General features: G+C 32.0%; 1 protein-coding gene and 1 non-coding gene across 2 annotated transcripts; both read left to right on the top strand.

Moving 5' to 3' along the window:
* The first annotated feature begins 4,315 nt into the window (after window positions 1–4,315).
* Window positions 4,316–19,198, top strand: Mccc1 (Methylcrotonoyl-CoA carboxylase 1). The gene is made up of 14 exons (XM_089714530.1): window positions 4,316–4,651; window positions 4,746–4,950; window positions 5,258–5,475; window positions 6,041–6,188; window positions 6,312–6,449; window positions 6,538–6,633; window positions 6,871–7,054; window positions 7,368–7,558; window positions 7,951–8,082; window positions 14,665–14,835; window positions 15,370–15,493; window positions 15,904–16,097; window positions 17,174–17,311; window positions 19,005–19,198. The coding sequence occupies exons 1-14, from the start codon at window positions 4,623–4,625 to the stop codon at window positions 19,161–19,163; spliced, it is 2,127 nt and encodes a 708-aa protein (XP_089570656.1). The 5' UTR covers window positions 4,316–4,622; the 3' UTR covers window positions 19,164–19,198.
* Window positions 19,199–20,184: 986 nt separating this feature from the next.
* Window positions 20,185–20,257, top strand: TRNAA-AGC (transfer RNA alanine (anticodon AGC)). Its single transcript has one exon. It is a non-coding gene; the product is annotated as a tRNA-Ala (tRNA).
* The last annotated feature ends 3,595 nt before the right edge of the window (window positions 20,258–23,852 follow it).

The raw sequence follows: 23,852 nt of genomic DNA, 5'->3' as shown, positions 1-23,852 counted from the left end.
TTCTCACTTATCCAGGTCCCACTTAACCAAGTTTCACTGTAATATATAATTAATCTAATAAATAAATTATTAATAAACTTATCAATTAAAAAATTTTCAATTAAAACCAATCAATGTAACAAAAAAAACTGATACGTAGGTAATTTATTTTCATGATTTAACCTTTTTTTACAATATTTTCTACAATATTTTGTACAATATTTTCTAAATGTGTAAAATTATTATTTTCCTCTATTAAAATTTATGTCATAATCTTAGATTACAAAATAAAAGACAGATGGAGCGTTGCCGAACTAAACCGAATAATTTATCGTCATTTCCATAAAGCTATGTGTGCTGTCATTTCGCCGTTGCACTGTACGTACACGGTGCTTCTGTGTGGGTGTTATGTTACCAGATATTGAAAATTTTCCCAAAATTTTCCCCGACTACGGAAGAAAGAGGGTTATGTTTTTCGAGTGTAGGTATGTATGTATAATATTTCTTTGACACGCCCTGCAGTATAAATTGTTGGATCGATTTTGAGTTGTGACTTATGAGGTGTCATTGCAATCATCTGAATTATGAAGGTAGCTGTGGTGGTAGTGACGTAGGCTACATAAATTATTAGCAGTCATGTTTTAATTTTTATTTTAATATAAATTCGGGTTTTTGATATTATTTTATAATATTGTAAAAATTATTTTATCACCTATCTACTAAAGTTATACATGGACAAAATAATTTTATTCAATTTTTATTAAATAAATTACATTAAAAAAAGTTTTTATTTTTCAAAACATATGAATGCGAATAGCGGTAGTTTTTAGTCGAGAATGCGGGACATTAATTTATTTTCATCATATCCATCATGTGAAATCGCAAGCGAAAACGACGCTTTTTATAAAAGTAACAAAAAAATGTATAATGCTTTTTAAAATAATCTAATAATGACCATGAACTTTTATTGCACTATACAAATAATCACATTCACGATCAAAAAATCCAACAGCACTACCCCGAATATCTTTTAACCATTTTACCCCTAAAAATGGCAAATTCATTTTCAAAATACTGGCAGCATACGTTGAAGTTTTGAATTCCTTCGTATTTGTAAAATTATTATTTGTATACAAAATTAATTAAGCCAAATAATTTACAGAAAATCTGTAAAACGATGTTTTATCTTTTTGTTTGTTTTCGGGAACAAGTTTTACAGCGTTTTAATATCACAAGACAGCATTTTTTTACTAAAATATCAAACCCCTTTTGACGTATTGCATGACACTAGAATCGCTATAGCACTAGCGGAGGAACGTATTCGTTTTTGATTTCGTATTTTCTTTGACAAGGGCGATGAATGATTGACATGCTCCATCTGTATTTTATTTTGTAATCTAAGGTCATAATATAGTAACTATCTTTCATACCAAATGCCATTACTTAAATTTTTAGTCTATGACAAATGACGCAAAATGGCGCCCGCCAAAAATTTTGCTCGAACCAAGTTTTAAAAATTTAGAATCTATACCCGGCGCGGCGAATGATGATCCCTATGACACTGACAGTTATTCTCAAGAGACAAACTTGAAATGGCGTCACCATTAAATTAGAAACGTATTGGAGGCGTCTAAAAATGGCATTTATTAATTTTTACGTAGCTTTATGCCCTAACAATGATATTCCGTTGGAATTATAACAATTCTTAGCATTTACGAGAAATTATATCAATCTGACTTTACGTTTACGTCCTACAAAACGTACATCGTTGGTATTTATCGACTAGTGCGGAAAGTATCGACAAATAAATTTCGATAATGGAAACGAGTTCACATTTTTTCCATGTTTAAGCTTTAGTTTATTCACTATTGAATGGAACAGAAGATCGCAGCATAATTAATTAATTAATTACCGTTCGCGTTAATTTACTTACCTATGATAATATAAGTTTTTTAGACAAATTAAATGGGGGATTCCATTTTCATGATAAAATAATATACACTGTGTTAAACGGGTTAAAAATTACGTGAAAATGATAAGGCACATTTTTATGTTTTGGAAAACTTTCGTTTTACTTACCTACTTAATCTATGCTAAAAAACTTAAATTAATACAACAACAACATAATAGACGTTAAAAATTAATTTTATAATATTTTTAAAAACATGTTTACCGACGTGGCTGAATGCAAACCACGCCTTTGCCTAAAAATAATAAAGTATCGACACGACCCATCATACGAGCAATCACTATGACGAACTGTCATAGGGATCATCATTCGCCGCGCCGGGTATAGTTACCTACCGATGAAAAGCTATTCCTTTGCACTTTTACGTATTATTCTTAGAGTATATATTATTACAGTAATATAGAGCGAGTGTATTGCACAAATTCCTCAGTGCGCATCGTAGGCAGATGAGCTATAGATAATATATAGATGTGTGTGTGACAAATAGGGATGGGTAGGTATCAATTGCGTGCCGAGCTATCGATAAGTTATGTAAATAAATATGTATCTTATGTAAATTTTATGTTCAATATGTTATTTAAGGAGAAATGTATGAATAAAGTATAAATATGTCATTTTAAATTTGTTTGTCAAGAGAATAAAGTGTTTATTCCATTTCAATATTTCTTGTATTAATTTTAAGTACTTAAAAAAATATGTTTATGAATATCAGAAAAACGAGTTCGATATAAAAGTTAATAAAATAAAAATGCAGGTTTGGTGCTATTTCTTTAATATTAAATGAAACAATAATAATAATGTTTTAAAAATGTTAAATAAAAATAAGAAATAATTAGTAATTTAAAATGATAATATAGATAATAAATCATATAAATAATTTTTTTATTTAATTTTATCCATTCTACTATAAAATGTTCAAAATCAATTTAGCGGTTCAGAAAATATTATATCGTAACATTACATACTTTACATTTACACTATTAATACATTTGCATTCATAATATTAGAAAGTCTATCATACAAAACACACCATTTTATTTATAATACATTTTTAAAAGAGTTTTAATTTTAAAGTTAAATAAATAATTTGTTAAAATATAGTTCTTCTAGTAAACTTTATATCGAGTACAGCGTTGGTCAGGTTACATCACTACGATCACGTGGCGGCAGTGAGGCGCGCGAGCAAGCCTGCGCGTGTCCGCCTCCCACCTCCCCTTTACCCCCGCGATGCTAGATTTATTTCCATAAAAATAAGTATAATAATCGACTTACTGATGAAATGTGATACTGGATTTCAATTTTGTGTATTTTCTAGTATCGTTTTTGCAAGATATAACTGCACATTTCACCATGTTTATTCCTAGATATGAATAAAAATCCAGAGCAACGCACTTCGTCAGCGCTCAACCACGACTACGAGCGCGCGCGGCGGGAACGTCGTGTTGTTCCCACCTGTGCCTACTGTTCCCACTTGGTTGTTCGCACTCTATAGATACTATCTATACTCTAAGGTATTATTTGTGCAATATCGTAACACACGAAGGCATATTTGATGAGTTTCACTTTAAAACAAACAAAAAATGAGCGTGACATTCGCGCCAATGAGCGAGCAAACGACTGAGTGCAGATAAGCTATTTGACCTATGTTGAGCGGAACAGTGATGTAGGTGGTGTCGTCTCCATACGTAGTAATAGTCCCCGTTTTCCAATTACAGCACTAGAGCGCATTATGCGGCATAATGCTTAACGTTAACGTTCCAACTACAGCAACGCTTCGCACAATCGAGCACTAGAAAAAGTAATGCGCGTGAATTGATGCGTGCAATCGATTTATCGTTAGGGCGTATTCAGAAAGAAAGCTTGAAACTTATAAGCGCTTATCGGCGCTTGTCATGTTCATATATTTTCCTGCGCGGGTTACCAGCACTGACAGGAAAATATATGAACATGACAAGCGCCGATAAGCGCTTATAAGTTTCAAGCTTTCTTTCTGAATACGCCCTTAGTAATTATTAATTGTTGGAAAAAAATTTAAAGCTTTCGTTTCATTGTAGTTTTTTTGAAATAATCAAAGTTAATTCAAATTGTGTTAAAAAAATAAATATAAGTATGGATGAAGGTACAAACATTGAAAAAAATGTTAATGAAAAAATCAAAATCCAAATTACTTATAATAACCGTAAATATTTTTCAACCAATTATTATGTATACCACTTTATTTACACATTAATGAGGTTATTGCTAACTAGCATAATTCGGCATTGTGCGGCACTGAGTCGCATTATGCTCTGTAATTGGAAAACGGGGAGTATCTCAATCACAGCTCAATGTTCGGGGAGGATGTTCTGTCAGCTGTCTTATTACTGTCAACGGTGTCAAGTGTCAAATGTCAATTTCAAAAATGTAAACAAACTGCGACGAAATTATACGTAATTTTTATCACCCGCAAAGCACAATCTCTCATTTACATTTATTATCATTTTTGACTTTAGTTTATTCAAGTTTGTGATAAGGAATAACAAATAGCCATATGTGACGACATTCGTACAATAATGATTATGCATAAACACATTAACAATCGTTTCAATGTGAGCGGTTATCGTTATCAGTATAAGTTTCGACAAAGCATTTTAGCGGTAGAATCTCGAATAAATTACATCCCAGTTAAGAAAAAATGTATTCTCATAGATTAAGCAAAATTTGGTAAGAATTTTTGAACTCGATCTGATTTATATTGTTGTGATTATAATAATTAGACTTAAGTAACTAATTTCTTTCATTTCGTATTGTTTTTAAGGCAATTCCAAAGCTTAAATAGTGGATTACGGTTCAATCATGCACAATCTATCAAAGCTGATATTCAGCGTAGAACAATAAATAAAGTATTAATAGCAAACAGAGGGGAAATAGCATGCAGGGTTATGCGAACTGCCAATAAACTAGGTTTAAGAACAGTTGCAGTTTATTCTGAAGCTGACAAAAATGCAATGCATGTGGAAATGGTATGTCCATATTTTGTATTGCTTTAGGTTATGACAAGCTTGGAATAGAATATCTTTTTATTAAGTAAAGTAATTAAGTTCTTACTTATAATTAAGTAATAAAATAGATATAATTATAACAAAAATCTCTATTTAAATCAATCTATCTTTCTTTAAATTGTCCAATCTTCTTTTAATACATTTTTTGTAAATTACCCTCATCTTATAAGACTTGCTCATCACTTGCGTTCTAGCAGCAACATCAAGTAAAACTGACATCAATTGATCATTCACAGTTTGCCAGCTATATTTTAAATTCCTATTTCAGGCAGATGAGGCCTATCATATAGGTCCAGCTCCTTCATCACAGAGCTATTTAAATGCAGCCAAGATAATAGAAGTAGCAAAAAAATCGAACAGTCAAGCGATACACCCAGGTTATGGATTCCTATCTGAAAATGTTGAGTTTTGTGAAAGATGTGCCAATGAAGGTGTTATATTCATTGGTCCACCAACATCTGCTATCAGAGATATGGGGATTAAAAGGTACAGTAAAATTCATGTTTATTTTTAATTAATAAATGTTTGATGTTCTGATGGTATAAAGAAGTTTTTAACATGAAACTGCATTCTTAAAAAATTTTAATACATGAAAATCACATAGGTAAAAACTTGTTAGTTAAGTACTTTATGAAGCAAGAAAAATATAGTGAATATTAAAAAGAAGTTTGCATGTCACATAAATTTTTCCTGAAAAATTGACTTTTACATGTAGTAAATGTTCCTGAAACAGATTTCAAAAAATTAACAATTAATAAATCTATACTAATATTATAAAGCTGAAGAGTTTGTTTGTTTGTTTGAACGCGCTAATCTCGGGAACTACTGGTCCGATTTGAAAAATTCTTTCGGTGTTAGATAGCTCATTTATCGAGGAAGGCTATAGGCTATATACCATCACGCTACGACCAACGGGAGAGGAGCCACGGCGGTGAAACCGCGCGGAGCGGCTAGTAATAGATAATATGACAGACCCAGTAACAAATTACTTTTAAATCTACCATGTCTGTAGACTGTAATTATTAATACTTATGTTATGAAAATATTTCAGCACTTCAAAGGCCATAATGGCAAAGGCTGGAGTGCCTATAGTGAAAGGATATCATGGAGAAAACCAAAACATTGAATTTTTACAGGCTGAAGCTAAACGGATAGGTTTCCCATTGATGATTAAAGCTGTACGAGGAGGTGGTGGTAAAGTATGTATTATTAACAGCAAATGAAAAATATTCATAAAAATATAAAATAATATAGAAAAAAAGTGTTGTATTTAATTTATTGTAATATTCTGTATACTCCTAAATATATAGTTACTTTTATAGGGTATGAGAATTGCTATGACAGAGTCAGAATTTTTGACTCAATTAGAATCAGCGAAGAGAGAATCTCTTAAATCGTTTGGTGATGACAATATGTTGTTAGAACAATACATAACAGATCCAAGACATGTTGAAGTACAGGTATGTAAATCGTGATCTTCTTTTTTTATTAAATAATACATAATCAATTTTTTCCTATTTCGATTTTATAACTATTCTACTTAACCAGGTATTTGCTGACATGCACGGAAATGCTGTTCACTTATTTGAAAGAGATTGTTCCGTACAACGGCGACACCAAAAAATTATAGAAGAGGCGCCTGCAGTGAGTGTTCTTTTTACATAAAACAATCTAGATATTATAATTACTAGCAATTCATTCTGTACTAGTTTACATTACTACGCGAGCTCTTATAATCTCTAATGAAATAGAGAGAGAGAATATAAGACCTCTTAATTTTTTTGTACACATTTAAGGAAGTATTAGAATCATCGTAAGTTGTACGCGAAAATAATAATCATTTAATGTATACTTATTTCATTTGTGACACACAAATTCCAGCCTGGCCTATCAGAAGAAACACGCAAAGCGTTAGGTGATGCTGCTGTCAGGGCTGCTAAAGCTGTTGGTTATGTGGGAGCCGGAACAGTTGAGTTCATCCTGCATAGACAGACTCATGAGTTTCACTTTATGGAAATGAATACTCGCTTGCAAGTAGAACACCCTATTACGGAAATGATTACAGGTATTATGAGTATTATTCATGTTGGCTCATGTTTTACAAAATATCGCAATTTTTTATTTGTTTCCACTGTACACACAAACACAATCTCGCCCAAAAAATGTCCAAATTATAACTCTGCCCAGGCAGATGTAAGGCAGAGTTTTCTAATGAGCGTATAATAGATGCCTCAGGATTTTTTATGCGAGCTTCTTAATGATGTTTGTGATTGGTTTAGTTATTTATAATACGTCAATGAAAAGAACACAACAGTATTACAATAACTAATGTAATTATTACGACTAATTCTTTCTTTCGCTCTTTATATCCTTTCCAGGAACGGATTTAGTAGAATGGCAACTCCGTGTAGCGTCAGGCGAGCCGCTCCCACTAACACAAGACGACATCATCCGACGAGGTCACGCGGTGGAATGCCGCATATACGCGGAGGAACCACGCGCCGGGTTCTTGCCAAGAGCGGGTACATTGCACCGTTTGACACAACCAACTGTGGAAGAGAATGTTCGAGTGGGTATTGTAAACCTTCTTTTGGTATATCAGGTTTAAAAATAATAGCTTGTGTGCCGAGCACACCTGTCAGAAGTGAAACTTCTTTGGCAAGATGCAAAGATACGACCAAAATCGTCGCTTTACTCAATGACATGACAGAATTGCTATGACGTGACGGTATTGCCATGATGCGAACCTTGTTATTTTACTCTCAACATGCCTAAAAAATTTTCACTTCAAAACAAATTATTCTCCTTTGTGTTTTTGGATTCTTAAAAACTATTCTTTTACAGGAAGAGTAAAAAGTAACATTTAAAATCATACATTTAACAAATATTATTGTAAAAATCCATTCCATCAACAGTTTTCAATTGAATATTTTCCATACTTCCATTCCATTATTTCTGCAGGTGGAAACTGGAGTAAGGCAAGGACAAGAAGTGTCCGTACATTACGATCCTATGATAGCGAAACTCGTCGTATGGGGACGTGACAGAAACGAAGCGTTGGCTAAAACACAACGTAAACTTTCTGAATATCAAGTAAGCGTATTTATCAATCATATTAGGATATTCGATATAAAAATATATATCTGAGACTAGATTTCCGCCCGCGGCTTCGCCCGCGTTTTCAAAGGAAAACCCGAATAGTTCCCGTTCCCGTGGGATTTCCGGGATAAAACCTACCCTATGTGTTAATCCAAGTTACCTTCTATATATGTGTGCTAAATTTCATTGTAATCGGTTCAGTAGTATTGAAAGAGTAACAAACACACACACACACACATCCTCACAAACTTTCGCATTTATAATATTAGTAGGATTAAAACTGCTTTTTACATTATCTCTGATTAAATTTTTTAATTTATCTATCAAATTAAATACAATTCACAATCGCCTAACAACGGTTTAGAGCAATCTTCCGTATCCTCTCCTATCTCACGGAACCGTTGTATTAAGTTCTCTACTTAATTATTTCGGAGAAACACGAAATATAAGGTTATTTATTATGCATACTTACCATGTTTAAATATAAATTTATAGTTGAATCGTTTCTATCGCCTTAAATACGTATTTTATCATAATTTATCACTTGAAATTTTCCCCACAAAGAGAAATTTTCCTGACGTATAGAAATTCTCCTGTCTTATCGAAATTTTCCCGACTTATGGATTTTTCCTGAATTATAGAAATTTTTGCGGCAAAGAGAAATTTTCCTCACGCATAGAAATTTTCCTGGCTTATAGAATTTTTCCTGACGTAAATAAATTTTCCTGGCGTATATAATTTTTCCTGACTTATACAAATTTTCTTGACTTATTGAAATTTTCCTGGCTTATAGAAAGGAGAATGACCACGGGTGGCATCGGTAAAATTTTAGTTGTGCCACGTGTTCGTGATATTGTTAATTCCTATTTGTATTTATAATGATCATATGTATCACTATTAAGTCTTAATTATACCGGATAAATTGAAATAATAGTAAAAGTTTGTGTTTTGAAACATGTATGACCACGTATGGAATCGGTAAAATACTAGTTGTGTCTCGTGTTCGTGATATTGTTAATTCCTATTTGTATTTATAACTAGCGGTCCGCCCCGGCTTCGCCCGTGGTACATGTTTACGTTTTCTCCCCATAAGAACCATCCTCGTACTTCAAGGAATATAATAAAAAAAGAATTATCGAAATCGGTTCAGCCGTTCTCGAGTTATGCGCTTACCAACACATTTTGCGATTCATTTTTATATTATACTAGCGGTCCGCCCCGGCTTCGCCCGTGGTACATGTTTACGTTTTCTCTACATAAGAACCATCCTCGTACTTCAAGGAATATAATAAAAAAAGAATTATCGAAATCGGTTCAGCCGTTCTCGAGTTATGCGCTTACCAACACATTTTGCGATTCATTTTTATATATAAGAAGATGATCATATTTATCACTATTAAGTCGTAATTATACCGAATAAATAGAAATAAAAGTAAAAGTTTTGTTTTGACACATATATCTATCTCTTTTGCAAGCGCCATGTCAGTTTCTGTTTGAAATGAATGTATTCGACGCATTGTTCGACGTTATTTATTTTGAAATAATGTTTATTACGATTTACTTTTCACATTTGTCTTGTAAATTAAAATATTACCTATGTAATTAATGTAAAACTTAACGTTCATCGTTAGTTAAAACTATTGTTTTATTTTTATTGTCGCGAACTGCGGCTTATTTACATAAAAACTTTAATCATTTCTAAAAGAACTAACATCAAGCTTTAAATTGAGCTATATTTCATCTTGACACAATAAGTTTGATTGCGATACCAAGTGCCATAGTCACTTGGGCAATCTCCTTTCCCGACTTATGTAATTTTTCCTGACGTATAGAATTTTTCCTGACGTATAGAAATTATCCCGACGCATAGAAATTTTCCTGGCTTATAGAATTTTTCCTCAAGTAAGTATAAAAATTTTCCTTGTTTATAGAAACTTTCCTTCCTTATGGAAATTTTCCAGCTTATAGAAATTTTCCCGACTTATGGAAATTTTCCTGACTTATACCAATTTTTCCTGACTTATACATTTTTTTCCTGACTTATCGTAATTTTCCCGACTTATGGATTTTGCCTGACTTAAAGAAATTTTCCTGACGTATAGAAATTTTCCTTCTTTATACAAATTTTCCTGGCGTATAGAAATTTTCCTGACTTATAGAAATTTTCCTGACGTATAAAAATTTTCCTTGTTTAAACAAATTTTCCTGGCGTATAGAAAATTTCCTGACTTATAGAAATTTTCCTGACGTATATAAATTTTCCTTGTTTATACAAATTTTCCTGGCGTATAGAAATTTTCCTGACTTAAGTATAGAAATTTTCCTGGCGTATAGAAATTTTCGTGGCTTATAAACATTTTCCTGACTTATACAAATTTTCCTGACGTATAGAAATATACCTTCTTTATAGAAATTTTCCTGGCTTATAAACATTTTCCTGACTTATACAAATTTTCCTTATCTATATAAATTTTCCTGGCGTATAGAAATTTTCCTGACTTATAGACTTCCTAAAATTGGAAATTTTTACGACTGATTAAAGTACTACTAACCACCCACCTATTCCCACCCACATCCCGTACGCTATGCCCTCTATCCACAGGCCGCGCGTGCGCAGAATGGCTCAGTATCTGCATAGCTAGCGAACGTATAAACTCGCCCGGTCGTTGGGCGCTTTCACCAGGGCCCTGGAATTATGGAATTATTATTAATTTCATGAACAATATCATCATCATCAGTTTTATTGAAAACAATATTCATATATTTTTCTTTGCCCGCGGATTCCCCTGATGTTAAATTCGTATTAGTATGAGTCGTTTCACCGCTGTCAAAAGTAACCCATGGCCATGTCACATTAAAACGAATAAACACACTTTCGCATTTATAATATTACTAGAGGTCCGCCCCGGCTTCGCCCGTGGTACATATTTCGCAATAAAAGGTAGCCTATGTCCTTTCTCGAGTATCAAAATATCTCCATACCAAATTTCATGCAAATTGGTTCAGTAGTTTAGGCGTGATTGAGTAACAGACAGAGAGACAGAGTTACTTTCGCATTTATAATATTAGTATGGATTAATGGACTAATAAAAGCCTTTGATATAAAAAAATACTGTTGGTGTGTTATCGAATTAATAATGCATTTGATAAATGTGTGACTAATAACGTTGTATATTTTGATGATAATTTTTTGTCAATTTGTGTGTCAATTCAAAATAAATGAAGTTCTCAGAAAAGTAAAATTAATTAAAAGAAAGTATTTATTGTCGAGCCAATTTAATAGGCAACATTTGACGTCTATCAATTTTATCTTCATAGGGTGGTAACCTGCTTAAAAACATCGATTAAAGTGAATTAATCGATACGGACTTGAAACATTTGTCAATCGAACTTGAAACACATGTGAATAATTTATGATGATTTTTATTCCCAAGTAATCAATGCATTCGATTCTAGATGTCAGATTTCGATTTTTAGAGTAACGTCTCTGGTATTTAAAAAGAAAAAAGGGTTATTGACACAAAATTGTAGCAACGTCAGTTCTTTAAATCAGAAATTGTTTATTATGTTTAGAATTAATATAAGAGCCCACGACGGCCAGACTTTCCTTTCTTTCGGAAAGTTGAAAGTTTCTCTGTATATGTCTCCGATACAGATAAGAACGACTAGCGATTATCAAGTCTGGGTTGTGGTTACTTTGGCAGGAAACAGGTAGTAAGGGTGTATAAAATTGTACCTAACTTTCATTATAGTTTAAAAGCTAAATTTTATATATGTTACTTGGGGACCTATAAAAAGACATTACCTTAAGAGCCAGACAGTTTTCATGGTTCTTACATCTAGCCAGACACATTTAAAAAATAACTAACATATCATCAAATTCACATAACTACCTAAAAGCGTATCAAATATGAAATAACCCACTAAAACATTAGTTAACTATAATTATTAAAAAAATAAAAGTATAATATATAAGTAATAAAGTTATTACTTATCTTTTACGGGGGTTTATGTTGATGAAATTTCACGTATCTCGATGACACAATAAAAAAGTCATCGGGATACGTGAAATTCCATCAACATAAGTCTAAGTAAAAGATAAGTAATAACTTTATTACTTATATATTATACTTTTATTTTTTTAATAATTATAGTTAACTAATGTTTTAGTGGGTTATTTCATATTTGATACGCTTTTAGGTAGTTATGTGAATTTGATGATATGTTAGTTATTTTTTAAATGTGTCTGGCTAGATGTAAGAACCATGAAAACTGTCTGGCTCTTAAGGTAATGTCTTTTTATAGGTCCCCAAGTAACATATATAAAATTTAGCTTTTAAACTATAATGAAAGTTAGGTACTATTTTATACACCTTCACTACCTGTTTCCTGCCAAAGTAACCACAACCCAAACTTGATAGTCGCTGGTCGTTCTTATCTGTATAGGAGACATATACAGAGAAACTTTCAACTTTCCGAAAGAAAGGAAAGTCTGGCCGTCGTGGGCTCTTGATCTAAATGGTTTATCAGTAAAATCAAATCCTAAAATTACTTGTATCGGTCATTATTATTATAAATATGTTATCGTAATTGAAAAAAGTTAAGCAAATGTGCAGTTCTAACAAAACGAAATATCATATTATTCTATGTCGTCGTTACTAGGTTACGTTGTTGAATTTTGTTGAACTGTCAAATGTTGCCTATTTTTTATAGCATCTACAGACGCTCCGATTTGGTTGGTGCCAACCATCCGAACACGACCAAATCGGAAAGTGTAGAGAGCGGTCGGTCCGACATAATTATTATTAATATTGGTTTGACGTGGTCGGATGCGCCGGCGATACCGACCAAACCAACTTCCTATCCGATCCAACCAAATTGGAACGTCTGGAAGCTTTGTTCCGACCAAATCGGCTCATTCCATAGAGTAATATAGGTAATTGGCTCATTCATATTCGCAACGCCGCCGGTGTAGGACGTCAACATGAACGCCAAGGGAGTTACGGTCACCGAACGTGACATATTAATAAAATTGCTGGAACTATATAAAGACTTTCCCTGTTTGTGGGACTTAAGTAACAAAGATTACGCAAATAGAGATGCCAGAAATCAAGCGTATTTTATTATGTTAGAAGTATTAAAAAAAATTGACAGTGCGGCTACATTAAAAACCTTAAAAAATAAGTTGTAAGAGCCGCATATGACTGTAATTTTCTCTATTTCTATAGTAGAATTTAGCCCATTCTCTTCGTACTATGGTCAACTGACATATTACTCTATGGTCAACTGACAGCTGGAAGGCCAACCGTCGGACAATCTGTAGCAATGTTGGAATGGTTGCCTTGTCGGTTCCGATATGGTTGGCACCAACCTTAATAGGCAACATTTGACAGTTCAACAAACTTTGGCAACATTTGACAGCTCTACTATAATTACCACCACTAACGAGATTAAATTAACCTAATCCAATTTTTTGTCTGTATTAAAGCACCTTATAAATATTTAAGCTCAATTAAAGCAATAAAAGCAATTAGCAAATCGTTAATTAAAGGTTATAAAGACAACACCAAAACATTTACAATGCAAAAACCTCATTAACTATGTCACTAGTTGCTTGCCGTGGCTCCGCCCGTTTTGATCGGATATAAAATAAATAACGTATACTCCGAAACAATGTTACAATCAGTTTTGCATATCCAGAGATACACACAAACTATCTATTTATTTATCCCATCTAATTTGCTATACCCATACTCTTATACATACTACTATCACAGTATTACAATATTATTTCCTACAGTAAGGAATCGCCTTTGATGTCGCGCGATGCCGCCGCCAGCGTAGGTACTTACGCTGCCACACGAAAATACGCTAGGGTTGCAACAAATGGGAAATAAAACAATTTTGATTATTAATATTATGATGAAATCATTTATTCATATGTACATTCAAAATAATTGCGATTATTAAATCTGATGTAATTATTTGTTCATAATTATATAATTACAGATATTGCACTGCTAAATATTATTTACGTGGACACTTTATTTTTGGATGTTCTTAATTGTATATTATACCATTTAACTAAGTAATGCATTCGCATTGGGATGTACAATCTGATTAGAAAATAATGAGGACAACATATACATAGCTTTGATTTTAATTCAACAGATACAATTAATACAATATTTCTGAAATATTGTTTCCTTCTGGGATTTCAATGTAGATTTACATCCGTAAACGGAACAGTTTTTGCGCGTCATAATAGAATATGTAAGTACCTATGTATAATAAAATTATTACACAAAAAATACGACTGCGTCATCCTTTCGCGATAGTTAATGCAAACTCAGCGTGATTGCATTAAGCGGCCCGCGTCGCCCGACCCCCCGCCAGTTCCCCTCCGTTTCTCTGCACAACTCACAAGTACATTCGTCGCCATACTATAGGATGGTAATACTGTGCTACTATTGTATATACCATCGAATTTTCAATATCCAGACAATATTTCAAGTAAATAGTAATTAAAGCTACTTTTCCTATCCCCTATACCTAATAATTGATACATTATTATAGGTAGCAGGTCTAGAAACGAACGTGAACTTCCTGCTCCGCTTGAGCGGTGCGAGCGCGTTCGTATCGGGCGACGTGCACACCGCGTTCATACCGGAACATGAAGCGGAGTTGTTCCCGCAGAAAGATCTAGAACTCAGCGATGAAAGCGCAGTGCAAGCTGCTTTGGGACATGTACGTATATTGAATAGCGTGTAGAAATTGTCCATGTGTCGGGTTCTTTTGCATGAATATTCATTGTGTTGGATGCCTTTTTAAATAATTTTAATGGAATTTTTTATTTATTTATTTCAATACATAATTAATAAAAAATGTATTCAGTGATAGCGTAAAGATGATTAATTAATAATTTATAATGAGTAATAATTTGCATTTATGCAAATATAAAATTCATTAAATCTTGTTATGATTATTAGTTAATTTGACAATTAGCAACAAAGTCAACATCACGCTCAAGCTGATACAAAAAGATTATAAAATTTGGTGCGGAAATTGCATAAAGATAAAAAATGTAGTACTTACCTGAATGTCAAATTTTATTTTCAATCAAATTTTATGCATGAATTAAAAAAGTTTAGACACTCAATTATGTATTACAAAGTATCTTTATTTTCGTATCTATTTCAGTTTTTATTCATAGTACTACAAAAAAATAACATTTATAATGTATATTGTTTAATTATATTTATTCAACCTACGTTGTTTTAGATACTTAAATCTCAATTGGAAAGTTCACCGAACGACACATGGAAGGGGATATCCGTCGCTCCTACCGCCTGGCGACCGAATTATCAATTGCAAAAAACAATTAACTTGAAGTTTGGTGAGAAAGGTAATAGTGAATAAATAGAATGAAAGAAACATATTTTTAGGTTAGCCTTTCAGTTTAATATAATTGTTATTAATTGTAGTTAGTCATTTGATGTAAATAAAATATGACTAGTATTTCGAAGCCACCTTTTTCACTTGCCCAAATCAGGCTTAGTCCGTTTCTTCTTTTAGTCTTAACAGTTCGCAACTACTACTTTACTCGACTATTTGACTACTTAGGTATACTAAATCAAATGCCAAAATTACATTAATTAAAAGAAGAATACGTTGTATTTTACAGCCTATTCTTTGCTACATCTTCCTGCCCTTTGATACATCTGCCACATATAATAAATTGTTCAAATATATTTTCTTTGCCGTTTGTTACCTCAAATCGAATGAATCCTCAAGTAAAAACTATTTTATTTTCAGATATTAAAGTGACAGTTCAGTACGAGAACACTCCAAACGCATATCAAGTGTGCGTCAACGACGGTGAATGGCAGAAAGCGGAAGCCTCTATAAAGCAAACGCAAGAAGGGTTAAGACTAATCACAAAAATAAATGATAAGACTAGCAATGTTGGTCTGTTGACGTATGACCGAGAAGTGCATGTGTATGATGAGGTAATTATTTTTAACTTAATAAAGGGTAGAATAATTATAAATAGGCCCTGGCCACACTTGGGTAGAATAATTATTTGTCTTGAAATATTATATAGAGCTTTTGATCGTTTCATTTTTGTATGTAAAACTTTGTTCTTGGTTCATATGAGATAGTCAATATATATTAATTAATTATATAAATCAATAAGTTAAATTACTTGTAGAAATATCGCATTTGATACCACGTAAATTCTTATAAAATTAAATTCCTAATTTCATAACTTATAATGTATTTATGCGTGTTCACTTACAATGTGACTAAATATATAATTTAAACAAAAAGTTTTTTTTTTAAACGGACATAGGTAATGCACTAATTTAAAATAAATCTACCTAAAAAATGGTAAAAAAGGCAATGCTGACGCACTCTTAATTAATCTACATCCGCCAAAAACAGAATGATCTGTAATCGAAGATAATAAAATCTTTAAAGACCTTTATAAAACTAATCTTTATCGAATACGAGCTTGAATTGAAACAATACAAAAAAGAGTATTTAAATTGTATTTATCAGTCCCCGGAATCACAGACACAATAGAAAATCTATTGTGTCGTGGCCCGATCGGGCCGCTCGGTGGTCAAGGGGTTTGTTTTTCGAGATTTGTTTTTACTAGAAAAGTAAACGTTTAGTGTTAGGTATTTGTAATAAGTGTTTGGTAGTGGTGAATTTTAACAGGCAATGAAACTCGTATTTTCAATTTCTCTCGCGCCGTAAAAAAGTCCAATATGTGAAACAAGGTCCCAATATATCTCCAAGATGACGATAGTTATTTTATTTTGTGGTTAGTTATCAACCAATGCAATGCTTTTTTTATTAAGTTTGCTTGATTTTCGTCTGCCTAGAACTTATTTTCTTATCAAATTTGCCTGTACCTGTCAAATCTTCTAGTTTTTATGATGATATGATGTTACACATAATATAGAATAATTCGACCTTCGCATTAGAATTAAGGGTCGAATTGGTCCACCAAGATCATATAGTACAAAAAATATAAGTACATATTATATACCTTGTAATATATTTAATTATATTTCAGAATGGTCAGAAAGTAGTACATCTACCGCGACCTAAATACAGTGAAGCGACTGGTGCTGGCTCCACACAAACAGCCAACAACGCTTGTTCACCCACCCCGGGAGTGTTCGAGAAAATACTCGTCAATAAAGGGGATAAGGTACGTTATAGGTATTTATACTGTAAAAAGGTGAGAATAAGGTTAATAAATAGAAAATTTTACCTAAATGCATTATAGGAGGGTAATTTTTATTTTTGAAGTGAAACTTCATTGGTCGCATTGAGATAGAGTAAAATTGTTTTTTTATCCTTTAAATCTGAGTAGTCTTTATTAACGATTTTTAAAGAAGGTTAACGGCAAAAGTATTAAACCTACAGCACAGTTATAATAACATTCAACTTTTTTTTGTAATACTTATATAACTTTTTTGTAATATATAACTTTTACTTTATCCATACTAATATTATAAATGCGAAAGTAACTCTGTCTGTCTGTCTGTTACTCAATCACGCCTTAACTGCTGAACCAATTTGCATGAAATTTGATATAGAGATATTTTGATACCCGAGAAAGGACATAGGATAGGTTTTATCCCGGTAATCCTACGGGAACGGGTATTTCTTTGAAAACGCGGGCGAAGCCGCGGGCGGAAAGCTAGTAGGTCTATAAACAACTTATATGTGACTTTTTCCTCAAAGTTAGCAATATTATATAATGTATATTAATTAAAGTATATTTAGGTCTATCAAAACATTATTTATAAAGAATGTAAATTTAATTTTTTTTTACTAAATAAGTATCTCGTAATAATAAAAGCAGTGACCTGAATGTTTTTATTTATCTTTTAAATTTAAAACGTAGCAATTATTTAAAATGCATAGGCGAAACTTTTTATATCTCACGGTTACGTGTTTCGCAACCAGGAAACGCATAATATTATAGCTTGTCTAATCAAAAATTCCAAGAATAAACAGATTTTAGAGAAGTTTGTATTGTTATTACCAAATAAAAATAAATGTAATTACAACACTTATAGAAACACACAAAAAATAGAAATATGTATTTTGCATAACCCCAATTATTTATTAGATGAGGTCCGATACTTTGTTCGCTTAAAGATAAAATGCGTAGACTAAATTACTAATATATAATAGCTATCAATGGCATGCCGTCAAAAAATGCCTTATCTTTTTGAGATATTAAATATCATTTCATCTTCAATTTTTTTTTTATTGTACAACTTATTATCAAACTATACTTGCTCCGCAGTTTTACCCGTATTGCTCCGCTCTTATTGGTCTTAGCGTCATGATATATACCCTAACCTACCTTTTTCAATAAACGGGCTAATAGTATACCACAGAAATATTTTTTCAAACTATCCTCGTAGTTCCTGAGATTAGCGCGTTCAATTATTATAGATACTAGCTTTCCATCCACATCTTCACCAGCGAAGTCAAAGGAAGCGAGATGTTTCACCCCCATTTCAAAGGAGCATGTGTCACTATAGCCTACTAAAGTTATTTCTAGAATATAGATACAAAAATCATATCATAAAATCTCTCCGTTGTGACTTCGAAGACCAACTAACAAACACACTGACATATTTATAATATTACTAGCGGTCCGCCCCGGCTTCGCCCGTGGTACCTACATGTTTAAATTATTCTGTCTCTCAAGTTGGACCGAACTGCACATGGTGTGCGAATTTTATTATAATAGGTTAAGTGGTTTAGGAGTCCATTGAGGACAAACATTGTGACACGAGATTTATATATATTAAGATTAAGATTAAGGGTACGGATTTGACTCTATAATCCGTTGCTAATTTTTAATTTCACATATCAATCAGGTGGTTAAGGGTCAGCCACTATTTGTGGTCATCGCTATGAAGATGGAGTACGTAGTGCGTTCGCCTCGTGACGGAGTTGTCGCTGAAGTAGTCCCCTTCAAGCAAGGAGACGCGGTGGGCAAGGGCGCACAAGTCGTCACATTACAGGAAGATAGCTAGATATTAAGATTTTGTATACATAAATACATATATATTTTGTTAAAAAATGTGTTTTATTTACCCCTAACCACGTATTTATGATTAATTAAAAGAATATTACCTTTTTTATTAATTTAATGTTGTAAAAATAGTAAAATATAGCTAATAACCTTTAATATGTTTTTTAGAACGCATCCGCAATTTTTTTATGCTCGTAGTAAGTATAGCCAATGTTATATACAAAAAAAATAAACTATTATACAAACAATAACAAGGAATATTTTTAATGCCTGTATGTGGGTACTAAAAATGCTCTAAGTATGTATAAATAATAAATATTTCCTGTATCTTATTTTTTCAAGGTTATTTTATTAGTTACTTTACCATCTCACTCGGTTTCCCTGGCGACACCTCTGAGCATTACGAAAATGTTTAAAACACAAACAAGGTGAAGTAGTTAATAATTAGGTTAGTTCCACTAAATTCTAGAAGTGTTAGTAAACTCATTATTACCGCACATAATAAAAAAAAATTGTGCATACATAAAGAGGTCAAGTTAATTTTGAATCACGTTGATTTTTTTTTACTCATCGACATAATATTTTGCTTGTTATGAATAATAAATTACACTTCCTTGTATCTACCTACATAATTAGAAATTAAACGACTTATTGCATAATCACGTTGAGGTAATTCATCTTATACGCAATTGTTATCACTACGAACTTATCACTTCGTCATGAAAACAAAACATAATCATTATTATATAGGGTACTGTTATTTACTACGATTTATTATTCATTGTGAATATTATCCCTACAATTTACATTTTTGGAGTATTAGAATGAGATTAGAACGGCCTACTTTACTCGTCGCTAAGTCGCGTATCAAATACAGTACAGATAACCGTTAGGATAAGATAAATTTTTAAACCTTGACAAGTTAGTACAAGGTTTGTGAAAGTTGTTTCCGTATTACATGTTAAATATGTTTGTATTTCTATTCACCCGATATGTTTGATTATTTCGTATGATACATCATCGGGGGCGTAGCTCAGATGGTAGAGCGCTCGCTTAGCATGCGAGAGGTACCGGGATCGATACCCGGCGCCTCCAGTTTTTTTATAATATTTATAATTTATTTATTTTTTGTTATGTTTTATTTCAAGTCGTTCATTATTTATTATCTTCACATTTGATGTTGTTTACCAATAATAAATAAGTATTTTTTAAGTTTTCTTACACAATTTCCTTTTAATATTTCATATTAATTAAAATTTACATTACTGAATACAGTGTACAATTTAAGGAAACATTTATGTTAAGTTATTACTAGTAAATGTGTAATAAATAATAATAAATAAGGTAATTTTGTGATGACATCCACTCATAACCATTTTACGAAACCAAGTGGCATATTTTATTTTCAAAAATAATAATTAAAGGCATAAGTAATATGTTAAAGATAAAATTAAAAAAAACTTATCAACTTGATAAAACAATGGTGGGTTTGTGGTTAAGATAAATAAATAACACACACATAATGGGGCACAGGAGTTTATTATTAATTGAAAATAGAAAAAAACAATGGTAATACCGCAGGTTTGAGGTCTGGTAGATATGGAATCATGATTTTCTTCCCTTATCAGTTTGGTTGGAAGATACGGCACGGTCACCACGGAGAGCTATTTCTATCGAGTCGAACGCTGTTACCGCTACATTTATGTAGGTCTTTGCTTGTGGAAACCTGCCAGCCAACAGGTTTTTCTTTTTTTATTAGGTTTGCTCCTCACCTTCTAAGTATATTTTTGTCATTAGCATAAAACTATCATGCACTGTTTACATTGTATCGAATAACTTATTACTTATTGTATTTGTTAACACATACAGTAGAACTCCAATTATCCGAACTCCGACTATCCGAATCGCCGATTATCCGAATCACAAAAAATTGTCCAAAAAAAGTCAAAGTGCGCTATTATTCTTCCCCCCGCGAAGCCAGTGTTTGCGCGTCAAGTCTTGACTTGACTTGTTGTGCTTACACTGACTTAAGATGTTTAAAAAACAATGATTTTTCTTTCTAAACTTGTACATAAGTAGGTACATTTTATTTATATATTTAAAACATGTGAAACTTTCATGTTTCTTTCATTTAATTCAATAAGAATATAGTGCAATATCAAAACGTAGCTTTTATTCTCTCCAATTGCAAATTTAAAAAAAATCCGATTATCCGAATATTTGATTATCCGAATGGGTCCCGGTCCCCGTTAATTCGGATAATTGGAGTTCTACTGTATAACAGTTGTGTAGCGGGAGTAGAACAAAATTTATTAATTTCCTTGAAAAAAGTTTTTGCAATTATGGACCAAGAAATCATTTTTAATTTTTTGTTGTTCTTTTTCATAAAATTCCTATTTTAGAGAATTGTATTTTGATAGAAGTTCGAATTTCCTAATTAGCAGATAAGTGAACAAGTGTTTAAAAACACTTATTTACAATAATGCTAAGATTACTTAGTTACAAAAAGCGAAAAAAGTGTATAATTAATTTTAAATACTTCCTGTGTGTAATATATTCAGAATCAAAGGTCAATGATGCCTTCCTTGTTACAATATTTTAAATACAATAGGATAGTAAGTTTTATTGTCTGAAAAAACTTAAATAAGTTCTTACATGAGTACCTATTTTAATTAATTCTTAAATGTCTAATGTGGTCTATCGTGTTGTTTCTTAATATTAATCTATGTACCTATTGGTTTCTTTTTTCCCGTCAATGACACGTTTGTGAAAAAGAAAGTTCCTTTTTAGTTTTTACATAAGTAGGTATGTATTTCATTTTGATGAATTTTTTTTATGCTTTATCAGCTCTTCTCAATAATATTGGATAGTCATTACCCTAACCATATTTGGGTATATTTCACATATTCGCTCTATTTTATTAGTGTCTCGTAATAAGTACAATATGTAAAAGACGAAATATACCCTTTTTCTAGGATTTGAATTTGCCACGTAAAAGCCATCAAACGTAAAGGCTTAGGAAAATCGTATGTCATAGAGTATCCTACTACTATTATAAAGGCGAAAGTTTGTAAGTATGGATGTATGGATGTTTGTTACTCTTTCACGTAAAAACTACTGAATGGATTTGAATGAAACTTTACCACAATATAGCTTATACATCAGAATAACACATAGGATAGTTTTTAATTCGGAAATCCCACGGGAACGGGAACTATGCAGGTTTTTCTTTGAAAACGCGGGCGAAGCCGCGGGTGGAAAGCTACTAATTTTATAAAAAGAATCGCAATCCTATAATGAATATCAATTTCACAAAGTAAAAAGTAGAGCCATACGGCGTAATAATACCTAATATAGCAAACGCAATAAATAAATTGACTTTCGATTATAAAATATCTTATAGAGGACTGGTTGTATTGTTAACTTGTGCGGGTTTTATTACCTGAGTTCAAGGATTGTACGTATTTGTTGTCGTTTTTTATACATACATCGTCACCAGCTGATCGACGACGTATTTAGATTCTGAAATCGACAGATTCTTATTGGCTCTACAAACAATTTCATAACAAGTGGGTAGTAAGAACGCAAAGGTGTGTAGGCAATTCTATTAATATCCGTAAATAATAATATTTAATACATATATCTAACGATGTTGTTTGATTTATGCGAGTAGGTAGTACGAGGTAGGTACCATTTTTGTATAAAATATTTACGATTAAATTTTGTTTTGGTAAGTATTGTTTTTAGTATAGTGGATGTGTCCACTGTCCATGTGCCATGCTAACGACTGTACATTACATTGCATTGATCTAATGATGTAATAATTAAATAATTAATAAAGATTAGAAAAGTCATTAAATTAGTGATATTATTAATTAAGATAAATATAAAAGTAAATTGTCTATCAAGTATTTCCAATTTCATGTAAAAATAAGATTTTCAATTATGTCTCTACACTTTCATTATTAATTATGATCGAAGTAAATATTTTACTTTAATTCAAAATGTGTATGTACGTTTACTTTTTAGGTGTATATTCCTTGAGATTAATCGAATACAATACGATAAAAAAATGTACAGTTATAACTCTCTTTTTACAATGGTTATAAGCTACATGAAAAGGACGTTTAATGGTAAATTACGGTACAACTATTGTTTTACTATCAATAATATCGCTTGAGCCTAAACGTTACACGTGGCGTAAAACCTTCGGATGAAAGTTATGTTTATATTTTATAAATTATTAAACTAACCAAAACTAATAATTTTGTCGGTAATGGTCGAACGTGCTCTACATATTTTTTTATTGATATAATAAAACGTGATTAATAAGTAATAACAGAACGTGATTTTTCTTTAAAATATTTTAGTGTTGCGGAATAAAACGAATAATGGCCTTTAACATTATGAAAGTTATCGTCGTCACGTGGTGAAACAAATGAAATATATAAATTGAAAGTAATTTCAATGCTGTTATGCGAGAATTTTTCAGCGTCAAACATGTAAAGCACATTATGAAGATTTAAGAAATTAAACAAAAATGTATCTGTTTACTTTGTTTTATTTTCTACGATTATATCTTATAGCTCATAGCGATGTAGAGTTCCATCTTATAGGTAACGATGTAGAGTTGTAACACAAATTACATTTAATACTGTAAATAAGAAGGCGTACGTACACAATATAGTAT

This window comes from Colias philodice, chromosome 3 (genome assembly GCF_061535455.1).
Source record: "Colias philodice isolate Cphi_HAF_F1 chromosome 3, ilColPhil1 Martin Lab GWU primary, whole genome shotgun sequence".
NCBI classification, from domain to species: Eukaryota; Metazoa; Arthropoda; class Insecta; order Lepidoptera; family Pieridae; genus Colias; species Colias philodice.
Note: the sequence above shows the minus strand (reverse complement) of the source record. Positions and strands in the feature narration are given on the sequence as shown.